Source organism: Bactrocera latifrons, unplaced genomic scaffold, assembly GCF_001853355.1.
Source record: "Bactrocera latifrons isolate USDA-ARS-PBARC rearing strain unplaced genomic scaffold, ASM185335v1 scaffold_207, whole genome shotgun sequence".
Taxonomy (NCBI): domain Eukaryota; kingdom Metazoa; phylum Arthropoda; class Insecta; order Diptera; family Tephritidae; genus Bactrocera; species Bactrocera latifrons.
Window position 1 is genome coordinate 282,038 of NW_017535597.1, and position 9,171 is coordinate 291,208.

Sequence of the window (9,171 nt, forward strand, 5' to 3'; positions counted from 1 at the left end):
CGGTATTTTATTGAAAACCGGCAATATGCTGTTTTAAATAAATAAAAGAAATAAATAATTTGAATTTTTAACAAAAAAAATTAAAAATTATATAAAAATAGCATTTTAGTTGCACAAATTGCAACATACGTGCCAATACAACGGTATTTTATTGAAAACCGGCAATATGCTGTTTACTCTCATACAAAAAATACTAAAAAAATTTAAGTTGTAGGTATGTACCAAGAATATTTTGCAGCGATTTTTTTAAATTCTGTGCTGAAATTTAATATGTGTGCACATAAATCACATGCTCGCCACATACACACACATCCATCTACATATATACAAATATTAATATGTACATGTATTAACGTATGTATATACATACATATATGTATGTGTAGATTTTTCCAAAAAATACTGTATACACGCTGTGTGTCCTTAGCACAGCTTTCGCTGCTCTGCTATTAGACGGGTGACGACAGCCTTTCAGCCGCAACTATTCACTACGAAAACTATTTGTTTCCAAAAAACATGCCACACAACTCAACACACACATGACATGTATGTTTGCGGAAACATTTCAAAAATAAGAAAATCATCAAATATTTCTTTTCAGTTGTTCAACCCCCCACCCGCTGCGACTAATTGCGAAATTTAATATATATATTTTTTTTGTCGGTACAAATGCTCACATACCCGAATTATTGAGGCACCCAAAAATAACCCATCCCAGCAGCAGCGCGGCGACGCTCGCGGAGACTGCATTGTTGCGCACTGATGTCATGGCTGGCTGGCTGGCTGGCTGACTAGCTGACTAGCAGGCAGGCTGGCTTTCCCGAAGTGAAAGAGAAATTTTCGATAATTTGTCCCAATGACAATTTGAGGAATCTGCTGATTATGGCAGATAACTATGCACTAGCGACGCGTTTACTTTATGTATGTGTGTGTATGTGTGATTAAACACAAGCAGCTGCMGAAAAAAAGTGAATTCAATGTTTTTGCACCAAACGACGCACGTTTACAACAAACAAAATCAATTGTTGTTGAACAACTGCACTTTACGAATACAAGCAAATATTTTTTCGAACAATTTTCGCGAAAAAACTGCAAAATTTTTTTTTCGAAAATTTTCAAATTTTTTTAAATTATTTTCGAAATTAATTTTTTCAAAATTCTTTAAAAACACTGTATGTTTAATTGCAATTCGAGTTAACAGGACTACTTTATCCGTTATGCTTTGGCGTTGCTTTTTTATTTGTGCAATGAACACCAGCGAAGGCGGAATGTTTTGATAGTTTTTTCGCACAGCCACACAGCGTACTGAATCACTACATTCGAAATATCGGACTCAGGCGGGCGAATCGTTTTGTCGTTGCCGTTGCTGTCGTTGTCGTTTGTCGTTATTGCTCGTTCGGCATGTTTATTTGTTTGTTTGTACACAGCCACATACGGATGTGCCCTATGTATGTATGTATGTATGCATATCTGTCTATCCGCTTGTGTGTGTGTAAGTATGTCAGGCGTAGAAATATGAAAGAATGACGTGAGACTCCTCTGCGCGAAGAATACCCAATATTTATTTCAGCACCGAAGCATAAGTACGAGCAGATAGTTGGATGTATGTATCTAACCAAACTCGCCTGCATTCGCGCGAACAACAACAAAAATATGCATAAGCATGTTTGTGTGCGCGCTCGCGACCTAATGAATGAGTGTATTTGTGAGTGCGGGTGTGCGTTTGTATATGCATTTCTTGTTAATAAAAAGAACCGAAAAAACAAAGGCCAAAAAAAGTCTCAAAGTCACCACACTGCGACGGCATGCGCCGAAGCTCCAGCACACAAGAGCAACAAGGCAACGAAACGGTGCAACAACAACTCAACTATGAGCCACCACCGTTGTAGTGCTTGCCACTGCCAATGCGGCTGCTGCCACAAGCGCAAGCACAAGCATACATGCACACTCACACAAAGAAACAAAAACAAAAAACCAGCGCTGCCGCTCGCGTTCAATACTCGCCGATGTACAATATTTCCTGGGTGCGTACAAAGCGTATGTACATATGTATGTAGTATATGTGAATTTCTGTAAATATGTAAGTATTATATGCACGTTTGTTCGATTGCGTATAACAGCTGTGCGCGTATAAAGGTTATGTCATGCATTTTATAACAGCCAGCAAAGCAAATTCGCCACATCTACACATACATACATACATGTTTACGTTCATATGTTCGCGGAAGTGCAGTAGAGCGGCAAACAATTTTCGTAGCATACATATGTGCGCAAAAGCACTAGCTGCTCAGCATAAGTTTCGTTCAGTTGGGAAAAGCGGAAAGTGGCGAGCTTTCGGCCCGGGCGTGTGCTTTTTTATGTGCATACATACATATATACACATATATGGGCATTCAATTTCCCACAATTGCTATTTGTAGCTAGAAAAATGTCCCACTGGACATTTGCARTTGGTTATTTATTGGCGGTGCTTTTGAGCGAGCAGCTTTACGGTGTTTGTTGGGAATGTTTGCGAAAGCTATTATTATATTTAAAGAACTATACGAGCTTATAAGCCTATTTAATTTTTGAAATGAATATATTATATATATGGACATGCCCACATATATATATGTACATATGTATATGTATGTAAACAATATCTCAAAATAATTACTTACGGCCAAGTAATTATTAGATATTAAATGTAAAAGAAAATTAGTTGAAATGATATGGAATATTTCTTAAAATTATTGAAAAAAAATGTAAGTAAAAAAAAAATATATATATAAATTTAAGTGAATATATGAGTCATAGATAGCAAAAAATATTTACTAAAAAGTTTTCSAACATAAAATTTTTAATAGTGGTTTTAAATTTTTTAAGAATATTTTTARAATTTTAAATTCTTCACAAAGAAGTTAAATAAAGAATCATTTTAATGATTTTGTAAAACTGGAAATTTTTTAACTTTTTTTTAAATTTTAGAAATTATAATTATTTCCACAAATACAGAATAAAAATATTTTTTAATGAATTTGTACAACCAGAATTTATTTTTGTTGTTTTATAAATATTTTCTCAATTTTAAATAGTTTTTAAATTTTTTAATATGTTTTCAAAACTTTTAATAAGTTTAAAATTCAWTTCATGGTACATAAATTAATAATTCCACAAAGGCGCAATAAACTACTGGTTACTACTAGTTTTTAAATTTTTTATTTTTGCTTTTTAACTTTTTATAAATTTCAAATTATTTACATAAATGCAAAATCTAGAATAATTTTAATACATTTTTACAACCCGAAAATTTTTCTACTCTTGCAACCTGTTGCTACTGAGTATAATTATAACAGGTTTGTTCACCTGAGGGTTGTATGTATCACCTAGGACTAAGCGAGATAGATATATGGTTATATATACATATGTATATCAGTATGCCGAAGTTGAAATCCAGTTGACTATCTGTAACTTGAGTAAATATTTAGATATCTCGATGAACCTTGGTATGTAGGTTCCTTGGTACAAAGAAAATCAAGTTCGTAGATAGGCGTAATCGGACCGAACCACTGCCACGCCCACAAGTCGCCATTAACCGAAAACCTATACAACTCTAATTTTGCACAGGGGATCGCATTAGCAAGAGGCCCGTGTGGATTAAAAATTTTAAAAAAGTGGTCGTGGCACCGCCTGTAATAATTTATCTACCGAAATGATGAGCGTGGCACTGCCCATAATCTCATATCTCGGGACCTGATCGACCGATTAGATTTACTAAATTTAGTACGTGGCATATTTTTTGTATTCCTATACAACAGCTTTGGGTAAATAATAATTCTTTTGATGACCCCCCTCTGCAAATATGTTAAGGATTATGATTTGAGGGCATGCACCTGGAATGTTCGGACCCTTATTTGAGAAGGCGCCGTCCAGCTGGTTGATGTCCTCGTTAGAGTAAAGACTGACATCACCGTCGTCCAAGAAGTGCGATGGACTGAGGCGAGTAGGTCCTTGTGGCATTTATTACAGTGGCCATATAAAGGAGCGCAAATTCGATGTGGTTCCTCTGAGAGTTGTCCCCGCCAGGATGTCAAAATCTTGCTTTACGACTTTAATACCAGGGTGGGCAAGGAAGGTATCTTTGCCTCAAATAAATTCATCAATACATGCCAAATTTTATAAAAAAATATCTCGTCAAATGAAACAGTTTTCCATGAAAGCATTTGAATCTGATCGTACAGTTTGTATGGCAGCTATATGCTATAGTGGTTCGATATCTCCCTGGTATTATAAATATGGTACTACCATTTAACCGGATTAAATAAAAATTCTTACCCAGTTTTACACACAGACGAATTTCGTATAAATACTTAATATACGAGTCTAGGTATGTATGAGTACATAGCAGAACTATTATCCTCAATTCCGAGAGAGAGGCGAGATAATAAGAGTTTTGGACCAATATTTGTTCAAGAAGTATGTTGGTTTAAACAATTGTTATGCACGATTTGCCTGGTAGATAGATATCGTTTCTATGAGAAAAGGCAGTATGTAGAATTGGATGAATGTGGTTTTCATTTAATTGCGACAATGGCTATTTTCAAGAAACCCCTAAAATAATGGATCTTTATATGTTATCTCTAGAGTCTAACCGGGATAGTCGGGACATCTCTCAGAATCTTCGCCCATTAAGAACCTAGTCTTTGCTCAAAGCTGTCAGGAAAAAAATACTAACAGAAGACTTGATGAGAGCTATGCGGGCCCTGAAACATCTAAAACAGGCGCAATTCAAATGAGTAGCAAAGATATTGAATACAATAAACGAAAAAAGCAAAAAACTGGCCGAAAATGAGGTTCAGTGACATTCAGAGGATATCAAAGGATACCAAACTGACTCACCGTTTCAATACCAAAGTTTTGAATTTGGCATAGAATTGCTTAGGCATTCACAGTATACATAGTGTGCCTAAGGCACCCATGACTTTTTCCTACTCTCTGAGCTCAGAACAACCGCATCTGTATAGATAAATCTAAATTATAGACGTCCAATTTCGAAGCAAAGTATCAAAATTACAGTATAAATGGTATCAAAGAGGTGAAAGTTACAACCACTGGAGAGCACTCAGACACTCGCCTCTGGCACTTGTGATGCAAAAAAGATTAAACAGAAAATGGGTTTCCTTTCCACAACGTAGTCTAAGATTTCGGCCTATCAGCAGCACCCTTAACGAGCTAAACTGAAAATTAAAAAATCGCAACATTGCGCCCTAAACGCCCAGTATCAACACCCGACATAGAAAGGGCCCACTGACTGCACTTAATAGCCAAACTGCGAGCAAAGAATGAAGATGCATAGAAATAATTGGCAAAATAAAGCAATTAAAAATGACAATACACTTAGCTATAAAGGCAGACGTAGGCGCATACATTCCCATTCACTTGTATTCCTTGCACATCCTTTTAACTCTAAAGTGTCCATCAAAARTGCTGYCTACAGAAGACACACACYGAATGCGGCTGCAGCTCCTCAACGCKCGCACAACGCAGCAATCGGATTTGTGTCATCCGAACAATTCCATTTCATACGCGCRCACCGCCCCAGCAGTCTGCATTGCTGCAAAAAGCATTTGACCCCTTTAGGGTCCTTGATTTTTTACCTTCTGCCTATTATGGCCGTTTTTTATTTTGTGGCTCATTTCGAAATTGACAGACACTTAGCAATTTTCAAGTAATGCTGCGTGGAATATCGCTGCGCATTCCGTGTTTATTGTACTATTTAATTCGTTAYGTACTTTATTAGTTGGTCCGCCGTGTCCATKTGTGCTAGTCGTGTAAMGACGCTCKGTCTGTCTGTTYGGTTGATGAACAGCGGGGSCTGTGCGCCCTTTTCACTGCGCCCAATGTAGCTGTAGTCTGKGTGAGTCTACAAGCGCGGACAGAATTTAGCCACTGGCTAATCTTTGAAATTTGTACGCATCGCCCAATGCGTAAATCCGTAACAGCGYGGGTCTTTTMCTCGGATTTATTTGCTTTTTGTTTATTTCTTTTTKCACCGATTAATATTACAATTCGTGGTAGGTGTGAGCGGTGCGAAGGCGATTGGCACGGCGGGATACGGCTGCCACTTTACCTACTTAGGACTTTGGTGTTAAAAGAGAGATATATCCGAAAGCTTAGTAGGTCCTAAGACGTTGGACGGCAGTTACTCGCTTGTATTTAGTAAAGCGTGTCTAAACGAGAYTAACGCCTGTGGTGTGGCGATGTGAATGGACAGTGAGTTAGCAGTTTGTTCGCCAAASAGTTCCGAAAATAAAGGCTTGAAAGCGTTGTTTGATATTTAGGTTAGGTTAGTTTGGTAGGACACTGAGTCAGGCATAGACCATTTTTGGTTATGAAAAATGTTTTCAGGGTCAGTGAGGAAAACTTCTTCGAAACCGGATCGATTTATGTCAAATATTGCAGTCAGGTAATAACCGTAGGAATACGATTTTAATCATGTCTTTATATTTAGTCTCTGAACCTAAAAGGCCCTTTCTCTTTAGATTACAGCGAAGACGATAAAAATCCCGCATTCGCTTTCTAAAGGCTCCTTTTCAAGAGTAGATTCCGAAAAGCTCGTTAATTCCGCGTTGGAATGTTTTAAGATCAGTTGGAGTGTGAGAGAACTTAAAAGCGGCTACATTTCCTAAAAGAGGCCATCACAAGATACCAAACGAACTCTTCAGCAATGGACAAAAAAAGGTAGACATAATCCCAGCTATGCCCTAACCTCAAAATCAAAGTAAAAACATATTCTCAAAGCTCAGTATCTACCTCTCACTACAATCTTACAACTAAATGAAAAGTAAATTTGAGCAGTGCACCTTGGAACACTTTTTATGGAGCCTCCCCTATTTTTATGGGATTTCTCCCGATGTTTGGAGCGATKTACTGTTCTCTAAACGGATTGGCTTTAATATACTAGCCAAATTKCTAGTTCAACTCTTGAACCAATTTATTCTTCCTTCTTTATATTCGGGTGTACTTCCCATTATCACCAAAATAGTACTGCTTCGCGTGGCATTTGAAAGGACTTTGAAGTTTTAGTTTTTTTTTTTTTGGGCAAAATAACGCCGTGTGTTATTTGTACGGGACCGCTTGTCATGGGGTTTTGAAAATATGAATGTCTAAACTCTATCTTGGAAGATATCAACCTGAAATAGCACAATATGGGTATCGAACGAAAAGAATTCGGGAAATCTTTAACTTCAGCATATATTGAAGCAGAGTTGCCACCTCTAGCACAAAAAAATACAAAGTTTTACAAAATTTGTGCCAAAAAAATGGAGAACACTGACTGTGACATATTTTGAACCAGCGTTGCCACCTTTAAAAAAAATTAATTTTTTTTTTTGCAAAACATTCGCCAAGTATAAGGTATTTAAATAAAATTTGAAGAAAGTTGTCTGGAAATTTTTATTTTTGATGTACTTTTCAATAGAGTGGCCACCTGTCGAAAAATTTAACCTTTTGGTAAAATATTATAAAAATATTTTTAAAARATTGTGCTATTGCTAAGGAAAGCATTCGGGAAGCGTTTGATTACTAAAATTTTTTAGAGAGAGTTGCCACCTAACAAAAAAATTAAAACATTGAGGTAACTTTGAAAGCTACTTAAATAAACCAGTCTTAATTTTAGTGAGAAAAATTGATGGTTGACTCTATGGAGTCAACTTTTAAGGCGGCTCTGTAAAAGAGAGTCATAAAAACAGAACGATCGGATTCAAATGCTTATATGGGAACTATTTTATTTKACGAGATATTTTGACGAAATTTGGCACAGCTCAATATTTAAAGCAATAATGCAATCTACGAAGATATGGTTCWAAKCGGACCACTATAGCATATAGCTGCCATACAAACTGAACRATCGTATTCAAGAGCTTGTATGGAAACTTTTCTATTTGATGAGATATCTTCAAGAAATTTGGMAYAGCTTATTATCTTATGCAACAATGCAATCTACAAAGATATGGTTCAAATTGGACCACTATAGCATATAGCTGTCATACAAACTGAAYGATAGAGATCAAGAGTTTGTAAGGAATATTTTGCATTTATGAAGGTTATTATAGCTTCGTTGCAAATAAAATTAATGTTTTTTCTTGTTTGAAAYTCACAAGTAGATATAACSCSTTAAACATTTCTGCACCCGAACTTTTCCGGCACACACTGTACTGTATGTGAAGGTAACACTCTAGCCGATTACAGATTTCATGTCAGCGCGCAAATAAAAGATTGCGTCGTACGTTGTGCGGAGTTGAAAAGCTGAGCAACTGYATAACAGCAGCAGCAGCGGCGGTGGCGGTAAGAACTCCACCAGCGCCAGCACTGAACCCATCATCACCAACATGCGGCCRACCAGTAAAAGTAGTAGATGATTCCATAAATTCTAAACGGGTGTCTTCATGTGTGCGTGTGTGTGTGTGTGTGTCGGCGACCGGTTGACCGGACGATTTGTTGGCTCGTTGGTTGCACGTTCGCACAGTCAGTCAGTTGGACTAGGCTTTTATTTATAATAACTTTTTATTTGCATGACTTTATGTGCGCGCGCACACGTCTCTGTGTATGTGTGTGAGTGCGATTTAGTCTAAAAATAAATTCATTACAGGATTGAGGAATTTAATTCGCTTCGGGTTGCAACATGTTTATATGTACTTGCATGCATGTACATATGTATGTAGGCATGTGCTACCTGTGGCAAAAGCCGCAAATAAGTCGGCATACTGGTTCATTTTGTTGCTATTTGCTGTCGTTGTTGTTATTGTTGCGCAGATATTGTRCGAATTATGCATTGCATATCGCTTAATATGCGCGTACAGTTGTGTATGTATGTGTGTGCCTGCAACATTTGTTTGCCGTGCGAATTAAAGTTGTTGCATTACTTTGCTTATCTCAGCACGCGTGTGTGTATGTGTGCGTGATACTCTCTTATACACAACACACAACACACATACATACACATGTTTACTGCCACTATTTATGTGGTAGCGCTTGTTAATCACATTTGTTCGGCGTTGCAGCAGCGTGTTCGCCTTTTTAAATGACTTCCATGAAATCGTAACATACCCACCCCTCTGCTGCTGCCAATGTCGCTGCAGCCACAGCGCAGCGGAGTCAAAAGCCAAAAGCCAAAGCGATCGACACAAACCA

At 37.3% G+C, this 9,171-nt stretch overlaps 1 protein-coding gene across 1 annotated transcript in view; it reads right to left on the reverse strand.

Moving 5' to 3' along the window:
* LOC108968249 overlaps positions 1-1,318 on the reverse strand; it is a 12,986-nt gene extending 11,668 nt beyond the window's left edge. Inside the window, exon 1 of the mRNA XM_018932161.1 lies at positions 682-1,318. Within this exon, the coding sequence (XP_018787706.1) occupies positions 682-769 (88 nt within the window). The 5' untranslated portion in view covers positions 770-1,318. The remainder of the gene's footprint in view (positions 1-681) is intronic.
* Positions 1,319-9,171: the final 7,853 nt, after the last annotated feature.